Source organism: Apus apus, chromosome 6 (genome assembly GCF_020740795.1).
Source record: "Apus apus isolate bApuApu2 chromosome 6, bApuApu2.pri.cur, whole genome shotgun sequence".
Taxonomy (NCBI): domain Eukaryota; kingdom Metazoa; phylum Chordata; class Aves; order Apodiformes; family Apodidae; genus Apus; species Apus apus.
Genome location: NC_067287.1, coordinates 6,600,069 through 6,627,261, shown reverse-complemented (window position 1 = coordinate 6,627,261; position 27,193 = coordinate 6,600,069). Strand labels below are relative to the sequence as shown.

At 40.3% G+C, this 27,193-nt stretch overlaps 1 protein-coding gene across 1 annotated transcript in view; it reads left to right on the top strand.

The window, feature by feature from the left end:
- Positions 1 to 27,193, top strand: part of THSD7B (thrombospondin type 1 domain containing 7B) — a 326,234-nt gene that overhangs the window by 140,136 nt on the left and 158,905 nt on the right. The window contains exons 8-9 of the mRNA XM_051624219.1: positions 2,501 to 2,656; positions 4,325 to 4,522. Of these exons, the coding sequence (XP_051480179.1) occupies positions 2,501 to 2,656; positions 4,325 to 4,522 (354 nt within the window). The remainder of the gene's footprint in view (positions 1 to 2,500; positions 2,657 to 4,324; positions 4,523 to 27,193) is intronic.

Genomic DNA, 27,193 nt, shown 5'->3' with positions numbered 1-27,193 from the left:
TTAAAAAAAAAGAAGAGAAAAGAAAAGAGTATGAAAGAATAGCAATAGAAAATCACATCAAGGTTTTAAAAAAAACCTGATGGAAATCAGAGTTGTCAAACAAATGGCTGAAGAAGGGATAACATTTTTATAGAGGTCACCACTGGTCTATCCAGTCACTCTGGCTATCATGCTGGAAGTTGTGGCTCTTTATACCTGCCTGGTTTTGGAAAAGGATGGTATTATATATGCATTTATTACTGCAGCTAGTCTTTTTATTCTTTGCTTATTCCTCAAGACTTTCACTGGAGGATTGTAAGCTGGCACAGACCTAGAATATATTTTGATTTTTGATTAGAATAGTCTGTATTTTCTGATTTACATTTTACAGAGTATATAGAATTGCTCAAGGAAGTGAGTCAACAAACAGTCTTATTCCAGTGACAAGTCAATATTGGTCCTGGGAAGAGAGCTCCCAGTGCAAGAATTAAATAGGGAATCACCCAAGGGAGGAAGAGAAGCAGGGGCAGGGAGAGGAAGGCAGGGATTTCCTCTAGAATAGGGATAAGACTTCCATGAGTCTGGAATGGCTGGTAGGCCAACAAAAACCTGCTCCTTTAACTTTTTATGATCAATTTTTCTTGTTTTTTCTGTTATCCAAAAATCAGTTCTAAAGTACCTTTGGCACCACTGGTTGTAGCTGCTTAGTTTTCAAGGCAGGGGAACCAACCTGCCTTATCTAGTGGCTTCCATGTTTAAATAGTTAAATTGCAATATAGAAACAATCTAAAAATCAGAGGAGGAAAGAGCCATTGCTAACGACAACACCTTGAGTTAAAGCAGAGTAGGACTGGGCTTCATTCCTTCGTCTGACCATCTGCACTCAGTTTTCTTTCATTTCTTCAAGTGAACTCTCAGAAAATGATACAGTTTTTAAGCTTGATGCTGAAAGGCAGGTTAAGCCATGCATGAGACTTCTTGGTAAAATAATTACTCTTATCCTTAAAACTCAAATATTTATTTCATTCTGTCTGTCACTTCACTTTCAAGGTCTGTAGAAAAGGTCTGTTTATGTTAGCATTCAGGTGAATAGGATTTGTGCCACTATGTTGTAATCTTTAAATGAACATGGCAGAGGCCTTACAGTGTCTCAGAAATCATTCAGAAAATGGTCTTTTTTACTAATGTGTTATCTTTCAGCTTAGAATTAAATCACATCAGTTGTTTAATCCTGTTATGCTGTTGGCATAAGCACTGATAATGGTCTGAAGTCTCAGGTTCAGGGTGTGCAGATCAGAGTTTTTTTGGATTTTGAGCACTGAAGTTTTGTATGAAAAAAAAATGTTGTGTTTTTCTTCAAATGATTCATTTTAAAGAAAATTATAACAAATCAGAAAAAGGAAAGATTACTCATACATGGAGCATATTTTTATAAATTCTTTTCAAGTCAATTCCATGCATGCAAGCAAAGGAAAATAGACATTAAAAATAAAAACGAGGATAAAGCAAATTCAGTAGCTATAAAAATTAATGAAGTCTTGGTAATACCATGGTAGAGTAAACTCAAACAAGCCTTTGTCTGTTGAAAAGACTGCTTTGTTACTGATTTATCTAAAGAGACAGCCAAATTCAGCCCATAATGTAATTAAAATGCAGTATCATATGATTCAGAAAATAGATTTAAGGGTCTTTCCCCTTCTTTTCCTTCCTCCCTCAGCCCCAAATAAAAAGGTAAGAGAAGTTAATTGAAACTAGAAAAATCTTATGGTACATGAAAATACAAAGGGAATATTTCCAAATTTGTTGTCAGTATCAACTAAACTAGTACTTGGCAGAGTTTGGGGTTGTCTCATCTCTTGGATGAAGAGTTTTGGAGATCCATGTCTGCCTTGGATGCAGGCGGCTCAAGGAAATGTCTCACCTCCCAGGCAGGGAAGATGGTTTCTGCATATGACTGTGTAGAAGAAACCAAGAGCTCTGCTAAGTGTTTTTGAAAGTAGATGAAGAAAATTCAAATACCTGGATGCTGCATCTGTAATCTAGAGGTGGCAGCACCCGTGAAGGGGATGGATGTGGGGAGATGCCCCCATGCTCAGGCTTTTGCCACCTGCCTCTGCCTGGCTCCCAATTGCAGCAGGAGCTTTTTGGATTTCCTTCTGACGTCTTCCTTCTCAGTATGGTGTAAAGAGGTCTCCTTAGCCATAAATGTGGGGGATTAGATTCCAGTTTGTTGCTCAGGCATTGTAGAAAATCAGCGTTGAATTTGGCTTAAAAGCACCTGTTTTGCCATTAAGCACCCTCTTAACTGGCCTGCTGAATAGAGGTGATTTTGTTAGAACTTCAAGTGCCTCTCTTAACACAGGATTAACTTTTTGCTCTGAGAGGCAAGACCCTAAAACAGCGCTGGATTTTGGTGTGTTCTGGAAAGTAGATGCTGGCAGTAAACTCCAAAGAAGCTCTTTGCGTTGGTCAGGGCAAAGTTACCACCCTTTTTTTTTCTTTTTTTTTTTTTTCCTCTTAGTTACCAGACCAGTCGATGGCAAGCTCTGCCTGGGTCCTGCTCCCTCTGCCTCCCAGCTGTGTAACCTGCCGTGCCCGTCCGCGTGTGCGGTGTCGGGCTGGTCGCTCTGGGGCCCCTGCCTGCTCGAGAACTGCCAGGACCACCATGGCAGAAGAGGTAAGGGCTGCTCTATGGATTGCTTCTGCAATCTGGAGTGGGTAATGGAATATTATGATAAAATTGCAAGAGCAGTGGTATCAAAGTCTATATTGGAACCTTAATGTCAGGTGTTGTGGTTTTTTTAAAATTAATTTAACATAGGATGAAGCCCTTAGCTGCGCATACAGGAGTGGAATATGACCTTTAAAAGCTTTTTTCAGTTATTCTTGGGATAAGAAAACAAAACAAAACAAAGATAAGATTTTCAGCCTGATGGAGATCCTTTTATCCTGCACTGAATTTGTAGCAAAGGAGAATTTCTTGGGACAGCAGCTGCAGACCTCTATCGTGCCAGGCTGTCCCTTGGAAGTCCTGCTGCTTGGATTTGAGGGCAATGCTGGGGTGAGGCTGAAAGGTGTTTCCTTCAGCCCGGCCATCCTGGAGTTAGGCTGATCCAAGACATTGTTCCCATTGTTCTGGGTTTGGGTTTAAATTCCTGGAAGAAGACTATGCAAATATGATGTAACCCCCGCTGGATCTTAATTGACTAGTGTGCCTGTTTGTAGCTGCAACACTTTGAGGTTCATTGCAGAGCCATTCATAAGGCTCTTAAGTTCAAAAGTTCACTGTTGGAATTCAGATTGTATCAGGGAATTAATATTGTTTGGAAATGACATTTTTCTGAAAACAGCCTAAGTTTTTGGAGTGATTTGTGCTCGTCAGAATTTTTAATTTTTTTTTCTTTTAAAAAATATTGTTAAATCTGAAGATTTGCAAAACCATTTCATTTTTAAATTGTTTTGAATTATTTCTTTTTTCTGGTTTGAGTGTGCTGGAAGTTTGGTCTGTTGTAGTCTCTGTAATGTTTTATTTTTCATTTTCTTTTCTGTGTCATGGCCAAGACATTTCCATGTGACCCCCACTAATGCTGTATATTTGCCCCTTGTCTGAGACTCTTGTAGAAAAGACCACCACAGGGTTTTTTTTTCCTTACTTAGAATTCTGGGTCATTTACATAACAAAACATGCTGAAAGATACTGTGGTATTAGCTCTGCACTTTACATAGCAACATGACTTTTGGTTTTATTCAGAAGGAGGTAGATTATGTAATCAATTCTTTCATTATTTCTCTAACCTTTTTCTTCCACTTTACATTTGAATCTTCCAATTTAATGGGATGTCATTTTGAAGAGACCTGATATGCATTATGTATCAGAAATCCTTACACCTTCATAAAGCAGAATACTAATTTCTTAGTAAACTGCTCTGCTCTATCTCAAAACAAACCTTTTCATTAGTGGATTCCCAGGCAGAATATAAACATCCTTTACATCTTCACTTCCTTAACTGTTTCTCTCTTTTATCTTAGTGTTGTTATTACATTAATATATGCATCAGAGGCAAATTCCTATATTTGGACATGTGTTTTTCTATCTAGTGGTGATGAAAAGGAAAAAGAAATGTAAAAATGTGGGTTACTGGAATTCTTTACAAAGTATTAGAGTTTATGTGCCTGGACTGGAGGCACATACAGCCGAGTGCTGTCCTAGTCAGTGCCGTTTTTAAGTGTTGTGTATTTGTTTGTCTTCATACCCTCCAGTTCCAGATGAGTGTCCTAGATTATTGCTATAAATGTTTGGATTTTTTTTTGCTGTAGTCCAGTTAATTCGGTTTCTCTTTTGCAGGTTTTAGAATGAGACAAAGGCAAGTGATTGTGGATCCGGTAGGCACCCTGGCAGGTTGTCCTCATTTAGTTGAATCTATTCCTTGTGAAGACCCAGTGTGTTACGAGTGGATCATTTCAGAAGGAATGTGTGTGACTCACCATGGAAAATGTGGACCTGGAAGCCGCATGCTGAAAGCTGTCTGCAAGGACCAGAAAGGTGAGTAATGGGGTTGTCTTCAAAGCCCCATGGTTCTCCATGCCTCCTTCTAAAATTACATTCTGCTGCAGAGCAATTGTGGTGATTTGCAATAGCTCCATGCTGAATTTTTATGGAACTTTCAGATTTTTGAGTTGACTGGGATGCTCTTGAAAGCCTAGTGCTGATACTACCCGGGGTTTTGCCTGGAGCCTTCTGTTTTATTTTATCCCAGAGGATATGGCTGACTAACACAGGTCCTGTATTGTCATTGCTGGCCTTACCCTGACAGAAGTGGGATATCAAGGGCCTGGTTCTCTCTAGAATCCTTTTTTTTTTTTTTTTTTTCTTCTTTGTGTGTCTTATACTAAAGTAGAGCTGTCACTGGGGTCAGCACTATGTGCAAAATTAATCTGGCCCCAGCATTTCTTCTGTCCTCAGTTTTTAGCATGTGTTCTGAATGTTTTCTCGTGATGATAACTCTCTTACAATCATGAGCTTGGTTCTTCTGCCAAAATTAATACAAGAAGTAGATGTAAATGAAATAATGATACTAAGTAAAAGTTCACTTGGCAGCAGTTTGAGACCTGGAGTGTGTTTGCTTTACAAGTTGTTAATAAGGAATCAGTACATTTTTATATGATGTTTACAAACAACCAGCAAGAGCTTATTTCTTGTGCATGGGTTGAACCTCAGCCAAGACTTTCATTTCTTGATAAGGTCAGTGTTGTCAGATCTTTAGATTCAATTACATGGAGAGCAATTTTGCAGTCCTTGGTCACAGTGAGTCTGTGTCATAATCTCAAAAGTGGCAAATTATGGAACTTTAGAGCCTGATATTTCATCTGAAATGGAAAATTCTTCTTTTGCATGGCTCTGAGACTGATCATAGGAAACAATTACAAGTTGATGACGAGGGATTAATTTGCAGGTGCTTAAAATAGTGTGTTTGTGAGGCATTAGAATCTGACAGAAGGAAATGGTGACTGAAGAACATGGATTCTCCTTAAAAACATTTAGAATCTATGTGGTTTTCTTGTAAGTTTGTGAAAATGGGACAAAAAAAATCTTTAACTGTTAGAAAGTGGCATAACCAGAATACAGTGGAGAGCAAAGAACTGTCTCTGAATTTTGTCTGAGTTGTTTCTTTGCTTGTGATCATGGCTGTAGGTCCAGTCCAGTAGTGATGTGTGCAGATGGAGTCCTGAATTGCTGAGGGGCACCATGTACTTCACAGTATTAAAACTGTGCCAACATCCATTTTTATGCACCAGCTTGTGACTCGGAAGGAATGTTCATAACATGGCAGATGCTCATTGATCTCTGATCAGACTGTGCTCTGTGGCTGTGATAGTTAAGAAGCCATGCCTTTGAAGTGTCTCTTCACTCCATTGTTCATGGAGCTGTTGGAAGTCTCACAGTACTCTTTTCATTTCAATTACTCTGTGCGTGTTCCAGTTACAGGGGGGGGAAAAAAAAGTTGGGACATCCTTCCCACCCCACCACCCTAAGGCAAAGATAGTCACTAGACATGATCACTAGTTCTAATTGAGAAGGCTTCACGAGGCAATATCCAGATCACAAGGCAGATTAGAAGCACTGGTTAATATAATTAGTAAGCTTTTCTGAATTTTTGATCCAACAAGATAGAACTGGTGGAGTATTTTAAGTAGAAGTTGGGAAAAAAAATAAACAAATTTGTTTTTTCTTCAGTCTATCCAGTAAAATCAGTTGCTTTGTTTATAATATCTTTTCCTTTTGTAATGCTCTTTTAACTAGATTCCTATTGCAGTAAGTGGTCTATTTTCTGGGATAAAAGCTTTAGTAAGTGGCAGAGTTGCATAAAGTAGAATACATGGAATAGTTGGTTAGATGGCAGTGAGAAGCCAGTAGGGAGTTGTATCAAACTGTGAGACACATCAGTTACAGGTAAAATAGGATAAGGCCTATGCTAATGCTTAGTATTACACAGGAGTTAAAAATTCTGTGCAAGTAACTGCCCTGCTGAAAGGAAGCACTTAGAGTAGCTGCATTATGTGTTGGTATTTTAATTTACTTAAGCATCTTTTGTAGAAATCAGCTCTGTATCCTAAAATCCAGTAATTTATCCAGTCGTTCTGCCATCTGTGCCTGGCGTTGTTGCTCAGTATTCCCACTGAAAGGGATAAAAAAAAATATATATTTTTAATCTTGTTAAATGTCAAAATTCAATGTAACGTGATCTTAACCACAGTTCACTTGGGCCTGGAGTCTGTTGATTAGGGGACTTTGGGTCTTCTGTGTATCCCTGCCTGCAGATGTCTTCATTTTCATGTAAATGCCAGGCTTGGCTTGATGCTCTCCTCCTCTCCACAGCTGCAGTGTGTTAGCTCACTTGAGAAGTTAGAGGCAGCTGTTCTGCCAGTCCTGTTTGTTTCAGCTGTACTGCAGCAGAGCTTGGTGTAGTGGCTCCTTGCCTTTGCCTGTCTTTTCCTCTCGTGCCATCCACTGTGTGGCTGAGCCCAGGTTCCTCACTAGCTCATGCTCTGCTGTGTAATGCTGGGTGATTTTGTACTGCCCTCCATGGCTCAGAGGCCTGAGGCATTTTTCATGAGGAGACTGGTTTGTCTCTTGCCAAAAATGAACTTCCATTAGCTTGACTGTGGTGGGAGGGATCTGGCCATGTTTTTCCACTCCTCCCTCTCTTGACATAGGACTCTGCTGCTGCTGTCAGAGCTTGCAGGATCCTGTTGGCCTAAACTTCCCTCTGGCAAGGTGGAGCTTGGAGCTCTTTTGTCTCTGATACGTGTTGGTAGACAGTGAGTGAAGTTAACAAGCATTAGCCTTTGTCTGTCCCACTTCTGGTCTGCCCAGTGCCTTTTTCCCATTCCACATCTCTTGCACTCTTGTGGTGCCAGTTCATGCCATGAGAGAGGGTTGGGAGGAACCTGTTTGGAAAGGGAGTGGGGAGCAGTGGCTAATGAACCTCCTCCAACTGAAACCCCACCTTGGGAGCCCCTTGTAGGGTCTTTCAATTTCAAAAAGCCAGCCTTTCCAGTGAGAAGACTTTGTGGTACTGACCCAGGTAACAAGCTGCTGCTGGCTTGAGCTGGAGCTTGTACAACTCAGGACTGAGTCAGATGTGGGTCCCACTCTGGTTTGCAGGGTTTCTTTGAAGACTTCCCTGTCAAAGCAGTCTCTGTAAGGGCTTGTATGAATTTCAGTGAGGTAGCACTCTTACTTCCACTTGGTCTAGAGGTACAGAAACGACCCTTTGTTTCTCAAATAGGTTAATGTAGGAGGTCCAGAAGGATGGGGCCTCCATAGGGCACCTACTGCGCACAGCATTTTTTCACGGAGTAGCTGGAGTCTGTAATTTGTGATTTGCAGCAGTTAGCACAGATGAAGAGGAATGAGAAGACCATAATCATCTCATTACTGTGTCATTCTTAGATGTCTGTCTGCTTCCACTTAGTAGTGTCTATAATCTCTGTGAATAACTAGTTGAACATGCCTGTGATGCTTGAGAGCAGCTCTGGTCCATATCCCTCGAGTATGCCTCTTCCGTAGCATCAGAAGACAGTAGTGTAATAAATCAAAAGAAATTAAATAATGTGCAGAAATGCAGTGAGGTTAGTGCATGGAATGGGAAAAGACCTGTGTTGCCTGGTTCTTTGAAACAGAATTTTTCAGCAAAGTGTTTTTAATTTGGCTAGTGGAGGACAATGGATGCTTTTGGGAAAGTCTGTGAAACCAAAAGAAGGGTACAGGAAAATAAACTCAAGATTATGTAACTGTATCATTTGGTACATGGATCTATAAATCAGATAAAATAATTTATTTGAAACTCTTTTTTTTTTTTACATTCACAGACGGCCCAAGGTTATTTGTGATTTTTCTCAGAGTTGTTGTTTTAGGTTGTTGAACAAGGAATTGAATAATCTCTTGTTTGTAATGTATTCTTGATCAGATAGTTGCAAGTATTTGACATTTGAATTTGGGCAGTCGTGATTAGAAGGGACAAACAAAACTGTGCATTGATCAGATGAAAATAACTCACTGAAAACTTTCTAGTTCACTTGCTCTCTCCTTAAATGTTGCTGCTCAGTAGATACAAAACCATGGTCAAAACTTTGTCATTTTAAAATGTAGTTGGACAGTAGCCAAAACATGTTGTATTTAACTTTTTGAAGACAATGGCCCAAATAATCTTTTGTGTGCCCTGCTTCTTCTGCCTTTCTGATAGGTACAGGCACACTGAGTATGGTGAGACAAAGGGAATTCACTGTTGTAGTGGTGTGCAGAAAAGTGCAGATACCATTAGACAGCAGGACTTGGCACAGGGTCAGAGGGTAAAAGTTGTTACGTGCCTTCATAGGCACTTTCCCAGTCTTTTGATTTAGATGCTAAAAAATAGAACTGGATTTAACATAGAAATGATGTTGGATTCAGTCTGATGGAGGAGTTAAGGAGCCCTTTTCATTGCCATTTTCTATATCTGTTTTAGGCTGTGTTAATAATAAAAAGATGCATTGAAACAAGATGAATGGTGAACCAGCTGCAATTTTAAAAAATGTGTGTTACAGTCATGTAAATTGTGAACAGAGCAGTTATTATGGTGAGGAGTAAAACCTGAGAACATATGTAAGAGGAACTACAGCAATAAAGTCATGAAATAACAAGTATGACTCATAAAAGTAACAATTCATTTCTCAAGCATTTTAGTTTACAGCATTGTCAGAAACATTTATAAATCTCACCTGTTAGCAGTGCTCTGGAATAAGTTGCAGAACATTATTATTCAGAATCTTACCAGCAAGTTGTCAATCCATTTTTTTGTAATTCCCATGTCATCATTTATTAATCTGCTTCTACTTGTTCTGATGCCTACCAGAAGAAATATTAGCAACGAAGACAGTTTCTGTGTGATAGTGAACAGCATAATGTCTAAATAATAAAAAACATGAAATAAGTTGTACCCAAAAGCTTCATTTGTCTAATCAGAATTTATTGAATCAGCAGCAAGGTTTACTGCAAAGGTTGTGTGATTTTGCAGGATTCAGGTTGTTTTACTCCTAGTTAACAAATCTAATCACAGCTGGAAAGCTGCTGAGTATTTGCCTGTCTGTGCCATCAGCTTGGGTATCAGAGTTTCTTTGTTTTGTGGCAGGTAAAATTATGGGGTTATCTTACTTTTTGAGGACAGTAGTTACCAACAGAGCCAGATAACCTGAATTCCTTACTGCTGTACAGTTCATGCAGTAACAGGAAGATGGAGCTGCTGAACCCACAGCCCAGAACCTTGCTGTCCCTCTTCTCCTGTAGGAATGACTTTTTCTGGGGCCTGTTGTGAAGCCACCTTCTTCAGCAGCTTCTGTCTCACCTCGGTGCTCCTAGGCACTTTAGAGGTTTCTGTGCACTCTTCCCAGCCATATCTGCTAAATGAATAATATTTGGCAGGTCTCAGGAGTCCTGGCCTCTCCATGGGTAGAATGACCGTGCTACAAACGATCTGCCAAGGTGGTAGCAACGTGCTGCCATCCTGCTTTTTTAGCTGTGGTGATGACAAGATGTTCTCTTTAAATATTCTCAGTGGAATAAGCTGCTGGCTTCAAGCCACAAGAGTTATCCAAGCTGGTGATCAGCCCCCATGGCCTGAGCCTGGGCTCACTGAGCCCCCCGCGCTGCCAGACACGGGGAGCACCAATGGCAGCCAAGAGCAGTCAGGAACAGAAATCCTTGAGGAGTGAAAAATAATTTATTCTCATTTCAGCAGTGTGATGCCAGGTAATTAAACCTCTGTTGTGTTTTTTTTTTCCCTCGGTACTAACATTAAAAGAAGGACATACCCCCACCCCCTCACCTGCACCCAAAACGGCACAGCTCCAAAACCCCAGCAGAAAACCTTTGTAACTGCTACTGCTGCTGCTGTTCTGGCACTGATGATAAGACTCATTTCAGCCCAACTTTTTTATTTTCTTTTGTGATCTCTTCAGTTCTAGGCAGTTAGTACCTAGAACATAGCACTTGTCAAGAAGACAGGAGGGTTTTTGTTTTTACGTGTTAATATGTTCATTGGAAAAGTACATGTTTGTATTGAAATAAATCTATTCCCAAATTTCTGTTCCAACAGTTTTATTTGTAAAACTGGAGAGCAATGTTTTGGAGCCAGTGTGTTTTCTTTCAGCATTTTTTAGATTAAATGATTAATGTTTGCTTGTTTTTGTAAATGAATTAGGCTAATTCTTAAACAAAATTAAAATAATAAAAATAATTTTAAAGGAAGTAGTTAATATAAAAGCAAAATACTCCATTTAGATTAAACAAATGTTTTTGCCTTATATTGAAACTATATTTTTTTCCTGCATCTTCCCCAGTCTCTCCTCAGTCTCTTTAAAACAGCATTACAGAGTTTTTTCTTCATTTTCCTTTTTGGTGGCTTTTTTTTTTTTTTTATTCAGTGCCCAAACAGAAATCCATTATTCACACAGCTCTATTGACAGAGCAGACACTGAAATCCTGTTGGAATTCAAGCGGAGAGTAAAGGGAAGTAAGGTAATCAAAGTAGTGTTATTTTAAGATCCAATATTATGTTCTGGCAGAGCTTGACAGTGAAGCTCTACACTTACGGAAGCTGAAGACTCTTTGAGGGTAGAATATTAATAATGGTGTGCTCAGGTAACTGTCCACACTTCAGTTCAATCACAGCGTGTCCTGTGGTCCCCAGGAATGGTTTGTCCACAGGGGCAGCTTGCCATGTGTGTCCATTGGGAGCACAGCATCAGGAGAGGCAGGAGCATCCCAAGCAGCTGGGCTGGAATCCTCCAGAAGGAAAAGGCTACAAGTAGACATGCTGTCTGGTTTTATTCCTGGGTGAGAGCATGGAGCTATCAGCTTTTTGAGAAGTTCTGTTTAACATTCTTGTTTTTTCTTGTGATGGATTAATGATACAGAATTAATTGCAGATTCTATTTAATTTCTCTGAGAAAAGATTTATTGTGTCCAGTTTATTGAAAGGAAGTTTAAACTAAGTTCTTTCTGACATATCAGAATAAGATCTTAAATCTCCATTGATGCCTTGTGTGCAGTGACACAGCACCATGTCTAATGGTACATCTAGGTATTTTGTCCTGTAAGAGTAGCAGAGGCTTAGATTGTGATCATTCTTTATTTTAGAAACTGAAACTTTTGGATAGTAAAAGAAGCAGTTTTGTTTATATAGTTGAAATACTTGCTTTCAAGTTAACATGTAAATGCACCTGTCTTTAATCTGACCTGAATACATGGAGTAACAAAAATCGATTGTTCTTCACTGAGGCTTTTTCTCATATCTGCCTGTACACAGAGAGAACCCTGAGACTTCCTGACAGGGATGGGTGGAAGGTGCAATTGCAGTGATATGCAGTGATAGGACTGTGTAGAGCTGAAAGTTCAGTAGCTCAGTCCGTGGTTTAGGAAGTATTTTGTCTCAGCTTCTTAAATCACTGAGGTTCAAAAAGACAGACTTATATACTGCTTTGGTCAAGTTTGTGTGCTGGCAGCAGGGCAGAACTTGCAATGGGAGTTCTGCCTGAGGAGGGTGTGATTAATGCATGTACATTATGGACTGTTCCTGCAAATGTGAACTGGAGGCGAGAATACTTTGCAGCTATAAGATCTGGAATTAGTTTGTAGGGAATGGTAAAATTACCCAGTTGCTTTGGACACATTTGCAAGTGCAATCAATAAATGTAAATGGGTACCAGCTCTTCTAAGTCTTAAAGGTTCAAATACTGTTGTGGGGCTCAGCCTTCTGCACCACATTTCTTATCCCTCCTCTTAGTTCAAGAGTGTACCTCACTGTACCCCATCACCAGAGGTGTTCCTCCCTAACTGGTATGTTTTCCTGACTGTTAGAAATGCAGATTTTTAAAGGCAATGTGCAGAGCCTTCTAGCAACTAGATAGGAAACATACTTCTCATTTTGCAGTGTAGTAGCAAGGCTGATGAGTATTATGAGTGTTTCAGGAATCCTGAAGAATGGTGTGTGGTTCTGTTCAACAGATTTGAGACCCGTTGTTTTTTGTAGTCAAGAAGATTGATGTGCTCTTTGAGCAGGCTGGCTGTTACGAGCCAGGTGGAGTGGATGAAGTTACCTTCATCAAGCCAGCAGCTGGTACCAGGGCCAAACATTTGATGTCTCCTATTGGAAACATTTAAAAAGAATGCAGATCATGGTCTGCTCTAGGATTGCTGCACTGACAATTTGAGGGCAGACATGAATGTGAAATCAAGTGATTTCCTGTTTTTGTGTCCCCTACTGAAACTGATGTCTACAAAAGAAACAGAAGATCAGCTTTAGGTTAATTTTAGGGTAAGTTCTTGAAAAGTGTGTGCCTTCTTTGCTTAGTCACAGTTTAACAGTTTTACTTAATTCAAGATCATACCAAATGTGTGGCGTACAACCCAAGGAAGACAGAAATTCAAAAGTCTGTAGGTGATTCATATAGTAGCTACATTTGTGTGTCTGTTTTAGAGCCAGGCTTATTGTGCTAGAATACAGGCTGGAGTATCTAATGCTGGAAAGTGGAAAGGTTGTGGGCTTGCGTCTAGGGGTTGTGTGATTTCCAGCTGAACTATGGCTGTGTTGTTCAAATGCTGGTGGCGTGGTTTGTATCCAGTGGTGATGTGAGCTCTGTGTGCTCTGCAGGCAGAGATATCAGTGGAGTTGTTTAGGGACATACCCAGCTTTCGTCCTCCCTGTGCTTGTAAATACAAGGTATTACAGCTACCTGGGAAAATACTTTTTCCATGCCAGCTGAGCTAGGTGTGAGCGTGTGGTCGGTGCAGAATAGCCTCAAATGAATTTCTGTCAAACCCACTGTTTTTTCCTTCATTATCTAGTGCACTGTTCTTGGTACTTAATGTCTCCAGAAGATGTTTTTCAAGACTTCAGAGCTGTGTTAAAATGGTGAGGGCAAAGGCTGTTACTTCCCTGTGGCTGTTTCAGCAGAGAGTAGATAGGTTTTCAAAGATCGAGCTCTCTGTTGCATTAGTGAGGGGGAGCAGCAGATGCTGACTTCTTTCATTTTTTTAATGAACCTGAACTACTAACACCTGTAGATTTGGAGCAAAGGTTCAAGGTAGCCCTTTCACAAATGGAAATTATAACATTAAGAAAAATAAAACCATCACTTACTTTGGCAAGATCTGTATTGCCCTTTATGTTTTAAATGTTATGGAATAAGTTTGACATGAGTTCATCTGAGTATGTGATAAAGGTTACATAAAGAGCATGGGGTGTGTGTGACCTATAGGTCTCTTCTGTTGGTGCAAGAGGTTTGAAGAAACTGTTTAGAAGTTTTCAAATTTGTATACTACACTCGTGCAAATAGATACTTGTAAACTGTTTATTTCTACACCATTTTTGGATGTCTGGAAAATCTTTACTGAGTTTGATACGTTCGAATCTTTCAATTACAAGACTGCAATAAGGTTCCTGTATTGTATTTTATAATTATGAAAATATAGTTAATTTTTTAAGTCTGGAAAAGAAATCTTAAAACAGATTTATTTGGTTTTGCTCCTCACAATATACTGGAGTCAATAATCCCAGACTGTTTCAGTAAGAAACGAGAAAAATACCAATCTAATTGCCAATGCAATACCTGTTTCGTCAGTGAAATGGAGCATGGAGCCTAAAATACCTGTTTGGCTGTTTTCTTTAAACTAAGCGTAACTTCACATACATAATGAGTTCATATTATTTTTAGAGAGTGTTACATTTCTTAGGGAACACTGATTCAACAAAGGGGAGATGTGAGCAAAACAGGAACCTTCCTGGACTGCATTTGAAAGGTAGGTAGTAAGTAGATGCTGAGTTCTAGAATTAACTTCTGTGGATAGAAGAGGAAGGAGGCTAGAAGGATTGATTTCAAATGTGTTACTTAGGACAGGATTCTGGATCTGTGATCCAAAGATGGATGAAGTTACCAGGAGGAGCAGGTGGAAGACAGTAAGGGTGAATCTTATCCATGTGTTGTGTTTTTTTGGGAGTAAATGGGTTCCAATAGTGATTAAGGATTTCACTGCTTTTCCACTAGTGAAGGAAGTATTTAACATACCTAGGTATTTTCCTCCCTCCTTGTAGATGATTTGGTGACGTTTGTGTTAAGTCTCTCAAACACACAGCACTGGGCACATAATCTTGAGGAAGTGGGGATGCTTTATGACATCTTTTTATCATCCACATCCTAAGCAGAGTGTCTAAGGCATTTTATGCTTTAGTTCTATACTTGTTGGTTTGGATATGTGTAGAGAGACTCTCTGATAATAACTAGTGGCTATTCACAGTGTTCATATCAGTGGTATTTTCACCTGGTTTTGACACAGTGCTTTTAGAGCCTCTTTACGCAGTTGCTACCTCAAAACTCTCTTGGGCTTTAGTTTCCTACCCGTAATATCCCCTTAAAATAGAAGAATTCAAAAGCTTTTTGCATTAATACTGTCTTCAAGCCATATCTTTTTAACCAGCTATTACAGTGTATGTATATGACACCATGTACACAACTTTTCTGAAGGATTCTGTAGCTACATTGCAAGAAGAGTCCAACATGGGTTGTGCAGGCATGAGCCTTTCATTTAAGCAGCTCTTCTGAGCTCTCCATATTGGAAAGACAGGAGACAGTCTGCAGAAATATTCACAAAAGATTTTCTTTTTTAAAAAAAAGAGCAAATGGGGAATGTTTCATGTTCTCCATACTTCTGGCGTTTGTCCCCTCCTGGGCTCTGGTGTTTGACTAGTCTGTGTCCAGCCAGCTAACACAGCAGCAGGGTAACTTTCCTTCAATGGTGGCAATAGTTGGTGGCTTTCTCTAATGTTCAGCTGCTACTTCAGGTAGGCTTTGGAATCTTTAAGGGATAAACCCCTCTGTCAAAATTTGTTTCTGTTAATGAATGGTCTGGTGTTCAGCAGATGGATAAACACCACGATGGTGTATCCTAATTTCCTTAGGATGCCAGGCTAAAACAAGCGAGAAAACAGTTTGTAATGCATTTGATATTTTTCAAATTCTTAATAGATAGAAAATTCCCCAATTCTCAGAATTCCCCAATCTCTCAAAATTATTTTATCCAGGCCTTTTTTCCCCAAGAGAAATACTCGAAACAGTTTAAAGGCTTTAAATTAAACAGAAGGTCATTAGGGTAAAGAAACGACTGACTGCATTTTATTGCTTTCTGTGTGTGAGGTTTAGTGGGCTGCAATCCAACTCATGTGATATAACTCCTGAAATTAAAACAAAACAAAATGAAAAAGCAACCAAAAAACCCAAACATTTCAAAATAAGCCAAGTAAGTCCTGCATGAGGTAGTATTGTTTCAATCCTGTCATGAGAGAGGAGACTGAGATCCAGTAGCAAGCTTCAGCGTGTGTGGCTGGGGGCTGCTCTCCACCTCAGTCTGCAGGAGGGTTGGGGGTTTGGGGAGAGGAGAAATGCCAAGTCGAGGTAGAAGAAAAGGCTGGAAGCAGCCTGCAGCCATGGAGTCTGATGTGCTCACTGCTCCTCAGAGGAGGTGAAGGAGCTGCACCCAGGGTTTGGCTGCGTGCCACGCTATGGGGGTCAGCAGTAAGTTTCTCCTGAGGTTCATATAAGGGAACAATTTGAGTCTGACTTCAATAGACAGCTTCTTCCATTGATCTCTGACCACAGCCCTTTTAGTGGAGGAAGAAAGAAGGGCCTTTTTTGGTGTAATTGAATCCTTTCCTGCTGGGTGGGCCTACACAAGGCTTCTTCTGAAGCTGAAGTTCCTCCGGTGCTGCCCGTTGTGTGCTGGACAGGAATGATTGTGAGAGCCACCTTCATGCAGGAGTTATGAATGCCACTGAGTGGAAATTAAAGTGTTGCACTTCCTTTGAATTTCTTTTTATCAAGCTGCTTATGAAGTAGAACTGATTAAAAACAACTTTAGTCGCTTGTTTTGAGGTTAATGGATGCTGGAGGGGAAGGTTCTCCCCTTAAAATATGAAGTTTTTACAAACTTTTAATTAAGAATTCAGGATGTGGAAACTTTGGGCTAGTTCTGTGCTGCAGAGATTGGCTCTGGAGCATATTGGTCTGCCAGGTTTTTAAAGTAAATCTTCCTCTTAATTCTAATTAAGTATTGTAATGCCAGTACTCTTCATTAGGCAGCAATTTGTGATTAGTCAGGTGGTTGTAATGGAAAGCCAAGAACATGTGATGAAATGGTAGAGAAATTGCAGAGCAAGGAAAATGGCCACAGGATGCAGCTCCAAATGCTTTTTAACATCCTCCTGCTGGCAAATTTCCCACTGAATTCAGGGCTCTGGGGGATGGGATTTGATCCTCACACAGATCCTGGCTTGTGTGGAAACATGAGGTCAGTGGACCTTGATGACAGACTTGAGCTCTGAAGCTGTGGCAAGAAATAATAGGTTAAGAACAGCCATAAGAAAGGAAGACTCCTGATTCCTCCAAAACTTTGAAGCCAAGCTATTATTTTCACATTTGTTTATCTGTGAGTTGAATGTCATATTTAATAAAAGGTAGCTTTTGTGAAGCACTGGAGTGAATGTGAATTAGTGAATTGAGAAAGATTAGCTCTTTGAGGAGATTGAGAACAATTTAAAATTCAATTGTTTGGTATTTTTCTTTCTGTCTGCATGAAGCACATCTGTAATTGTGTCAAATTAGGTACTGCCTTTGTTTGGAAGAGTTAAACAAGTAACAAGATATTTCATAGTTCCTTTTTAAATGAACAACCTGTTCAGTTTTTATCTTGAGGCAGTTTGCAACTGTCAGAGCAAAGCTTTTGAAGAGAATGTATATGTGAGATGGAGTTTCTTCAGAAACTGAATCATCCTGTATGATTGGGCTGCATTTTCCAATTTTGAAGCCTGGTCTTCCCATACTGTATGATTTTAGTGATTTTTCCATGGTTCTTAAAACAGATGTATTATTTAAAAGTTCCTATGGAGAGGTGGGAATTGTACTGTAGGCATGAATTTGTTCGGTGCCGTTCCAGGAGCTGTGGTCTATATTTTGTCATCTGTAGCCTGATGGTGTTGCTACCAATGAACCTTCACATTGACCCTGTGGTGACCAAGGCCAGAAAGGGAAAAAAGGAAGAGGAATGTGCCAACACATTTATGTGGACTGGGTCAGCAGCCATGCAAGCAGAAGACAGTGTATTTGCCTTTCGTATCACTAAAGAGGGAAAAACAATCACACAGAATTAGTTCCTGTCTTGGTCCTGTGCCTAGTGGTGTCTGTGGGGATTCAGGCCCTACATCCAGTGGGAGATGGGATGTAGTTTGACAAGTAGCTTTTCTGGAAGAAATTAGAATGTTTATCTGCCCCCAGCAAGCAAGCAGGGAGTTCTATGGGACTGGATGAACCCAGGGTCCTTTGCTGGGGGGTCAGTCACTTTCAGGTTCTGGGACGTCCACCTATACCCCCTTTCCACGTCTCCTATGACACTGCACCTAAGTCTGTTCCTGATTTGGGGATTGTTCCTATTCATTGCTAGCAAATGTGATATAAAATACTAAGTCTTTTTTCTAGTGAAAATGCAATGACCCAGCAGGACTGTTAAGTCTTCCTGAACTTAAAGACATTGGGCAGTTCTGTAGAAATGGCTCCATCCATGCTTGAGGGAGGAGAAAATGCGTCCTGGCTGCCCATAGCACATTGTAGAAACCAAGATGATCCTGTAAGTTCAAATTCCATACTTTGTTGACAGATGCAAAATCCTCTTTAAATTTAATGTAGCAAGAATTTCCTCCCCTCCCCCCTACCCTGATTTCAGCAGATTTCCCAAGTTTAATACGAAGTCAGCACTGTTATGTTGTACACTTAGTGCTGTGTCAAAGGAGACTAGAGCCAAGAGGGTGTTTTGTTCTTTTTCATTGTGTTTACAAATAAAGCTGACTGATTTGGTAACTCTCTTAGAAACTCTCTGAGAATGTAAATTTAGTGGAGTGCTCCCTGGGTGTGCATAGATCTAGAGACAGCAGTTTCTTGCCTATTGGAAAGTATCTTAAGGCCTTTACTTTTAATGCTATATACGCCTTAAATCCCAGGAAAATAATTCCACTACTGCTGTTCGTTTATATCGTAGGAGTGTGCATCAATTCAGACTGGGCTAGGTTTGCTAATACATTATTTATTTAGGTCTTCAAAATGTCTGTGGTAATGCATGTGGTTGACAGGGCATATTCTTGTTTGTTAATATTATATGGCAACCTGTTTTCCCAAGATGCTTTAATAAATTGATGCCTTCAAAGCTGTGATTTTAAAAGCCACTTCATTCTTTTCCTGTTGTAACCATAGCATCCCATAATCTTAGCATCTTGGTTCTGACTTCTCTAAAATCACCTGTTTTAAATAGTTCTGGAAGGATCTTTTTTTTGGGGGGGGGGAGGGGGAGTGTGTGTTTGTTAGATAACTACGTATTTAGGTCTTGAATCAGCATATCTAGCCCAGCTTCTTCCCCTACCTGGCTAACAGAAACTTAGAAATACCCTTAAAATCAGTAACAAAATCCCTCACCAGAAGGGTGAGCTTGTATTTTCTGATAGCCCACAAAGCTGACACATAAAAGTACACAAGAGTACTGCATGAGTGAGGGTGAAACAAATGGTGTACCATCCTTGGAAACAAATGAATCATGTGGATGAACATTGGCATGTACATCCCCAGCCCCATATTAAGATTAAAGCGAGTTGTCTGCTCTACAACTGCATAATTGTTTCTGTGACTGATTTGGTGCTGCTCTGTAATAAGTTGTGAGTACTGCACGCTGACCTGGTTAATGGGATGTTTACTAAATGAATATATTTGTATAGTTTAATAGGGGATGTTTGGAAAAATTAGCGGGATGAGAAAGAATGGCTCAAGGGAATAATTTTTCAGCAAGTGCTGGAGTTGTGAAGAAGAAGGCAGTCTGCCTTACTGTTGGCATTTGGGGGCTTGGAGGGTGAGGTTGCATGGGGATGGGTCCCCTTCCCTCCCCGTAGCACAGAACATCCCCATCCTGACCCCCTAGGTGAGCAGGACATGTGGGTGGCTGCTCTGGGCTTGGGGTACCCAGGCTCTGCTCTCCCCACTGAGGATCCCACAGCTATGGAGACGTGTGCCCTGTGGGGAGGGAGCAGGGTCCATCCTGAAGGTGTGACAGCTTCCTTTTTTAAAATATCTTTCTTGAATTTAGCTATTTTAAGTATTATAGACCAAGATAATTATTTCATGAAGTAATATTATCTGCAAGTTAACCTTGGATCTTTGCGTAGGTTCAGAAGGAGAGAGATAAAGAATTTTATCACAAATTGCAGACTTGCTGGGTTTAACGTAAGGGCCATGGCAAGTAATACATTTAAACTGCATTTAAGTAGTAAAGCCCAGAATATCAAAGTCTAAAAGCAATAAACATTAATTTATTCAGAAAGTTTTTATATATTCTTTCTAGTTTATATGTTCTTTTCGCACACTGTCATTTAATGAGGTTATAGTCTGATTAAAGTAGAAAAAGAAAAAAGTGAAATGTTCTATTTCAGTAGATTAAAATGTAGCTTTAAAAGTATATCAGCTTGCCCTGTGTGGTCTGAGCTGGCTGTACAATTTTCCCTTCGTTCAGCATGGCTGCTAGACTAAGGGATTTTGGGGGGTAAACCTCCCCCTTATACAGAGTTTCAATTGGAATCCACATTTTCATTTTCAGTGACAACTAATACATTTCCTGTAATCCTTTTCAAATATTCCCTGGCAGTATTCCCAGACATATACTTTGCAGGTTAAGTGGTTTAGGATTTACGTACTGTGCTATGCAGGTCGGTCTGAAGAAGCTAGTCAGTCTGTATGGCCCCTTCATTGCCAGGGACCAGTTTGTGGCTCAGAAACACTATTAGCTGCCATAGCACGAAGTTGTGGCTGGTTAATGAGCTGTGGTGCTAACGAGCCCACGGTGAGGTGCTGGGCTGGAAAACTGCTTTTGCTGGTTGCAGAGCTCATTTGGGTATAGTTACATAGGGCTGCTTCACGTAACATAGGTGCACCTTCTGGGCAGCTGAGGGTTTTGGCTCACTGTCCAGAAACATCTCATTTTTTTATTATTTTTTTTTTAAATAGGCTGCAATTGGCAGGGGTAAAGAGCAATAATTAAAATAATATTATATGAGGTTTGCATTTCAGTATGGCCGTTCGATTAAAATTGGATCTGCCTCTTCCTCTCCCTTGAGTACCATTGCTTGCTTTGTGGCTAATGAAGTGGAACAAGCCCTGTGATCAATATTTATGGTGGCACTCGGGGCACCTGCAGCTCTTTCAGCCCCTCTTGTACTGTGGAGCTGGAATGGAGGTTTTAAACTCCACGCTAATTGATGGCTAACTGTGCAACTTGGATGCCAAGCCTGGAAAGACTGCTTTTAGTACTGCTTTTTCTGAGGGTCACATGGAACTTGCACAGATTTGCTAGTTCTCATAGTTGATGAGACAAAAGTAGGAACTTGATTTTCTTCACTGATGTGCCTTCCCTCAGTCATCCTTTGGTGTGAGTTTGGGATCTCCCTGTGTTGGGAACAGCCACTCTTGGGATACCAACTCTTGCCATTGAACATACAAGAAAAGACATGTAGGGATTCTTTGAACTGATTTTATATAGTTCTGCCGTGCAGCCTTTCTTCCTTTTATACTCTGGTCTCTACTACAAGTTCCAGCAACTGCTGGAGATAGCATATGTTTTAGTCCAACACAAATGCTGTGGAGTTTGTGGTAGTTTGCACTTTTGCATCTTACCAGTTTGGGGGCTGCTCCCAGCTGTGCCAAAATGTTTATTTACAGCTGAATCAGCCCTATATTACTTCATTCCACAGTTCTCTTGTCTCTTGGTTCCTTCAAGGCTTTTTCAACACATTAGTATCATCTAGGAACTCTTGGTGGGTTGGTTCCTTGCAAACTTTGCCTGCTTCATGCCAGTGGCTGGAGGCAGTCCAATGTAATTAGCAAGTGTTTTGGAGACTCTGCTTTGGCAGCCCTGTTAAATACGTGCAACGAAAGCAGGATTAGTATGGGGCCTCATCTCTTTTTCTCATAAGGGCATCTCTACAATCTCTAAGCTTATTTAATTGGAAATTAGCCATCCTTATTATTACAGGAGATACCCTTTGGTCCAAATTGTGACATGGGATAAATGTATATAGCTCCTGCTAAGGAAAAAGAAAATGCAACCACATAGTCCAGGGTGGCAATTTGCCCTTTTGTGTCCACTGCAGTTCTCCTGGAGGAGAATTTCATTTTCTAGTAAAGGCAATAAATTTTCGCTGCTCAGCCAAGTGACTACAGAAGTTCATCATCAGGATTTCAAGAAATAAGCCTCCTAAGAAGATGGATGGTGACAAGGGGAGTAAGAGTTGTTACCCAATCATTTGTCATGGTCCAGAACATGAGGATATACGGGTAAGACCCCAAAGGTGTGTAAAGGTTCCTTTTTCCAGCAGTTGGTTGGTATGTAATAACTTACCCTGGGCAGTCAGCCAGTGTTACACCCTCACTGAAAACTCATTTTATTTGCATCCCTTTCTATACACAGCACATAAGTGGGAACATCATATATTGCATGGAAATATTCTACACATCATGGAAATGTAGTCCCATGTTTACTGAATATAGAAAGAGACTTTCCCAGTGCTCATGTTAAGTCCCTTTCCTCCCTTCTCCATCCCAGTCCAGATGTTAACATTATCTGCCTTGCCTCTTTTGCTGACAGTGTTCAGCTCCAGGCTTTCTCCAGAGACTCTCCTCTCTGACTTGTTTTTTCTGTGGTTCCCTGCTTTACAGCTGCTTCCCTCTCATTCTTCCCCTGACTCAAGGCTTCAAAACCATGTAGCAGCCATGGGGGTGTGTCAGCAAGTGAAAAACTAGATGAAACGTTCATGGCTGTAGGAGTGCTTGTTAGCATATATGTATTAATTCAACACTTCCTGCTGGCTTTCAATATGTTGGGAGGTCATGTTGCCAGTGAGGTGACTTTAAAGTGTTATCCATCTGTAGTAGAATACATTTTAACCAACTGCCTGAGAGCAGTTAAAGATCTTGCTCTGCTTACCTGGTTCAGAGAAACCTGTCTCCTTACTTTTTAACAAGAAAGTATTTCTCTCTTAAGCCACGTGTGGTTGAGACCAGATTTCTGAAAGATTTCTGTTAAGTTCTGTCTATGTGGCTGTGGCAACTGATCTCCAAAGGTCACCTTTAATGTAAGAGACAACATGGCAGTTTACTGAAGTAAATTGCTCCCTGCCTTGCTGCTTGTTGCTGGGACGTCATACAAAGATGAGATTTGTCCCACCTGGGCTTCCCGTGGCACAGAATAGCTCAGTAGCCTAAATTAGCTCAACTGAGGCTGTGTGGGGTTGGTATCCTACATTGAGTCCTACTAAACTCTGGGAAATCCTCCCGAGAGACAACTTGATTACGTCCATGTGCTGGTATTAAAATATTGCACATTTCCCCGGCCCGGTCTGGTATTTTGTGGTCAAAAAGCTTAATTGGCTCAAGGTGTTTATTCCCTCGCTTTTCTCTCTTGCAGCTGGATTAGGAGGAGGTGTCTGACCACTGCTGACTTTCAGGCACAGGATTTTTGCTGTAGTTCACTTGACATGTGTTTATATATCAAAGTCTCCGACTTGCTCCATAGTGATGGAGCCTGTGTAGGTACATAAATGTGGCGGGAATAGAGTAATTTTCTAGAAGGGTCACCATGTTGGTGCCCCTCAGGGGTTTGTGATTAGAGGAGCCCAAGTCAGGGCTTGCCAGCAGTTCTGGCTGTTGTGTTTTCAAAACTCCCCTGGTGTCATCGTATCAATGTCAGTGGAAGTAAAGCTGGCATAGTCTGCCTTCAGGAGGAGGGGGGTGATGGACCACTGTGGTGGGTTTGGGAGCCCTGTTAGGACCATTTCTGGCAGTGTGTCTTCAAGTGTTCAAGTGTTTGGTCTTGCCACTGTTCTGCAAACTGACCATGGTGGGAACACCTGTTCTTACAGGTTTAGGAGCCATCAAACATCACATGGTCATATTTCCAGGGAAGCAAAATGCAATCCTTCTGAATCTCAGCCATGTAATTATAGCAGTAGTAATAGCTATCATTTTTGATGCATCAGTGCCAAATGTAGAGGTTGTTGTTTCAGGGATGTTCTCAGAGTAGTCTGTTCTGCTGCTTTTCCCCTTTTTGGGCCTTATCTACAACTGAACAATTGCCAGAGATGTGATGAGGGCATTGTAAGCAGAAAGTCATTCCTTTGTCTTTTTTCCCTGGTGACTCTGAGGTAGGTGTGAGTGGCCGTTATCTCAGCTGCTAATCAATGAAGCTGCAGTGAATGTGCCAAGTGACCTTTGTGAAGAGAGAGGAGGTTGTGCCAATACTATACTTGCAGTTTGAGTCAACTTTTGCACTTTGTCATGTATTTGATTGCATCAGCTGCTCCTTTCCTGGCTTAGATGGCCATCAGTTGTGATGTTTTCATTGACCAGGTATCATTAGTCTTGTGTGATGACCCCTGCTCTTCATGGTCAAAATCCCTCCTGTGCTCTCACCTCTTTGTGCTTTGTGTTAGTTTAAAGCTGTTCCTGCCTGTCTATAAGCTTCCAAGTTTGTTGAAGTCAATGGAATTTTTTTACCACTGGAATTAGATCCCAGTTTACAGCAGCCTGTGGGTAAGCAAAGGTTATTCTCCAGCACTTCCCTTCTCTACAGATTTATAGTGCTTAGGAGTCTGATGGATGGAGCTTTCAATTATTTAGCATTTATCAAGATTTTGCTTACAACACCTAAACAAACACTAGCATTACCTACTTTTTTTCTGAATATATAAAATATAATTCTCCAACATTAAGCCACAAACTTGAAAAAAAAAGCATAAGCTGTTGCTTAACCAGCCCTTTTAATGAAATGAGTTTTGAATTGAAATTTTAAGTATGCATGAAGACAGTAAGATACCATTTGCAGTGTTAGGATTTCAATAATGTATGGAATTAGTGGAGCTTTATTATATTTCTGTGCCTGCCTGCCCTCCATAGAGTAAAAGTTGTAATAAATATAAGTTCAAAGGTAAAATTTTATTGCTGTGCATGAGAGGAGAAAAAATAAATTAGAGTAATGTAATCAGGCTCATATATGTTATGAATTTTGAACAGTGTCTATTAGAAAGTTTGTCAAAATGTGCTTAGCTTTGAAAATACAGATTAATGCTGAAGGTTTTAATATTGTTCTTCCTTATGTGCATATTCCTTGAGAATATAAGTGTAAAATATCTCCTGCCGAAAGCAATTGTCATAAAATGACACTTTCCCATTTTAATAGCTGAATAATCAGAACAGAAATACTTTCAAAGTTGTGGAGAGGTTATTGCTTTTTTCACACAAAGAAATTTAGTGGTAGAAAACCAGATTTTATCCAGATATCCTCTTGTTTTTCTGTTTCAGTTATTGTATTTGAAAAGTGTGTCCAAATGCCTCCTGGCAGCTTTGACACATCAGGTTGTTTAAAAAGGGGCTAGGGGGGGGAACCTTAATTTGGTTTCATTTGCTGATTCTGTGTTTTCCTGTAATCAAGTAGCAAAGTTAAAATAGTAGTTCTCCAACAGGAGCTAGAATACCTATTAGGGAATGACTGGTTGTATTTATCTGGGATGTTTATGGTTCAAACATCTTTTATTTTCTGCTTGGGAGCAAACAAGGAGTAGGTCAGTGTGGCAGGGCATCTGCTGATATGACTGCCTCTGAACTCATAAAGAACATTTGTCTGAGCTGCCAACTCAGCACGTGGTCCTGCCTTTAGCATCAAGCCCCAGCTTGATGTCATTCTGACATCAAAGGTAATTCCTTCTCCTAAGTTTTCTCTGCTTACCATCCTTTGACTTTGTCCTCCATCATCTTCCTCCCTTGTCTTTCTGTGAGCCCAGGCTGTACCCAGAGGATGTTATCAATGCACTCTTGTCTTACTAGTCTTTTTAATACAGGTTTTAGCTTCACCACTCTATCTGGACAAAATCAGCAGTGGTAGGTGTGCCCCGTGCCTTATTTGGCTTTTAAACAAGAGGGTCGGAGAGTTGGTTAGTGAGAAGGGTCCAGCTCAGGTTGTGCCAGAGCCTGAACCCAGCTGCCATGGCCAAGTCCATCTATACATTTGAACTCTGAAGAGATGTGGTAATGATGAGTCAGTGTCCCCCACCGGGCAGAGACCCAGCCTCTGTGTTCTGGTGGATGCTGCTCTGCAACGTTTCTTTGGATGCTTCATCTTGCTGTGTGAGCATCGAAGCAGCAGTATCCATCTCCATCCAAACCCTGGAGAGAGTGGACATTTTCATGGGAAGTAGTTTCATCAGCCAACAAAAAAGGAAGCGGAGAATCCTGCCTTATCTGGACCACCAAAATTGAGAGCAGGCTTCAGGCAAAGTTGCCTCAAGGCTTGTGAGGAGTAAAACACATCAGGTTTTTTTTGATTCACCAGCAGATCTGTTACTTATCACCTTTTAATGACAAACCAAATACACAGTCCTGTGCTGCTCACAGGGAGAGTTTTCCTGTTGGAAACCTTCATTGGAAACAACAGGTTTCATTTTTTTCCCAGTAAGAAGTACAGCCACAGATGCCTTTTGTGTATATATATAGATAGATATATCTTATATATTTTTTGTTGTTTTTGAGACATTTTGGGCTTTGAATAATCATAGAAAACAATAGATTTTATTTATTTATTTATTTTATTTTTCCAAAGAACAACTGCAAACTTTAAATCTATGAAAACTTTCTGGAGACAGAAAGTAACAGGAAACTTTTCTAAATATACATTCCACATATTAGGTCATAACAGGCAATTCTTGCTTTTAAATTCTTCTGTACATGTCATTGTACCTGAGATGTAAGCAGGGTGAGGCTCCTGTTACAATATAATCAGTGAACCAGTTCCAGAGGGTGGAGCAGGTTAGAGACCGAGTGCACTTTAAATGGCACTAGAGGAATGATGCACTACTTAATGAAAATGTAGGCATTATTATTAATGATGTAATTAAAGTTCCACCTCATGGGCAACTTGAAAGCACACAGAAAATATTATTGATATTGTGTTTCCTACATTTGATTTATCCCCACTTTAAGCACTAAATGATCTATGCAAAATACAGTGGAAATTAAACACTCCTTCTAAAATTCACAACTTTATTATGTAAAAATGATTCAAGCATAGGTCAGGGTACATTAGCCAGAAGTAACTTAACACATTTGAAAAAATGCTTTCTGCAGTTTAGATGCATAGTTGATATTTGGCAAAACTGTTGTGTACAATAAGAGGTTTTCCTGGATAACCGAAGATCAGGCGTTGCAATTTGTATTGCTTTTGTCAAGAACAGATTTCAGTCGTTCATGTACACCTTTGACTGATGATCCTCTATGCTACTGGGTGATTTCCTTCTTTTTTGCAGGCTTTTAAAAGGCATGGAATAGGACACCTCAGTACCACACTGGTCCGAGTTTTGTGGATAGATTAGAGACAAAATTGGAGAAGAAACTACTACTGTTAGTAGTATTAATAAAAACAAAGATAGCCTCTTATTTGGTCCTGAAAATTCTGAATGCTTCTTGGAATCTTGCAGAATTGCTTTATGGGATTAGGCCAGACTCTGCATCTGAACCAGAACACATTTTTGTGTTAACTGCTTCTAAATGA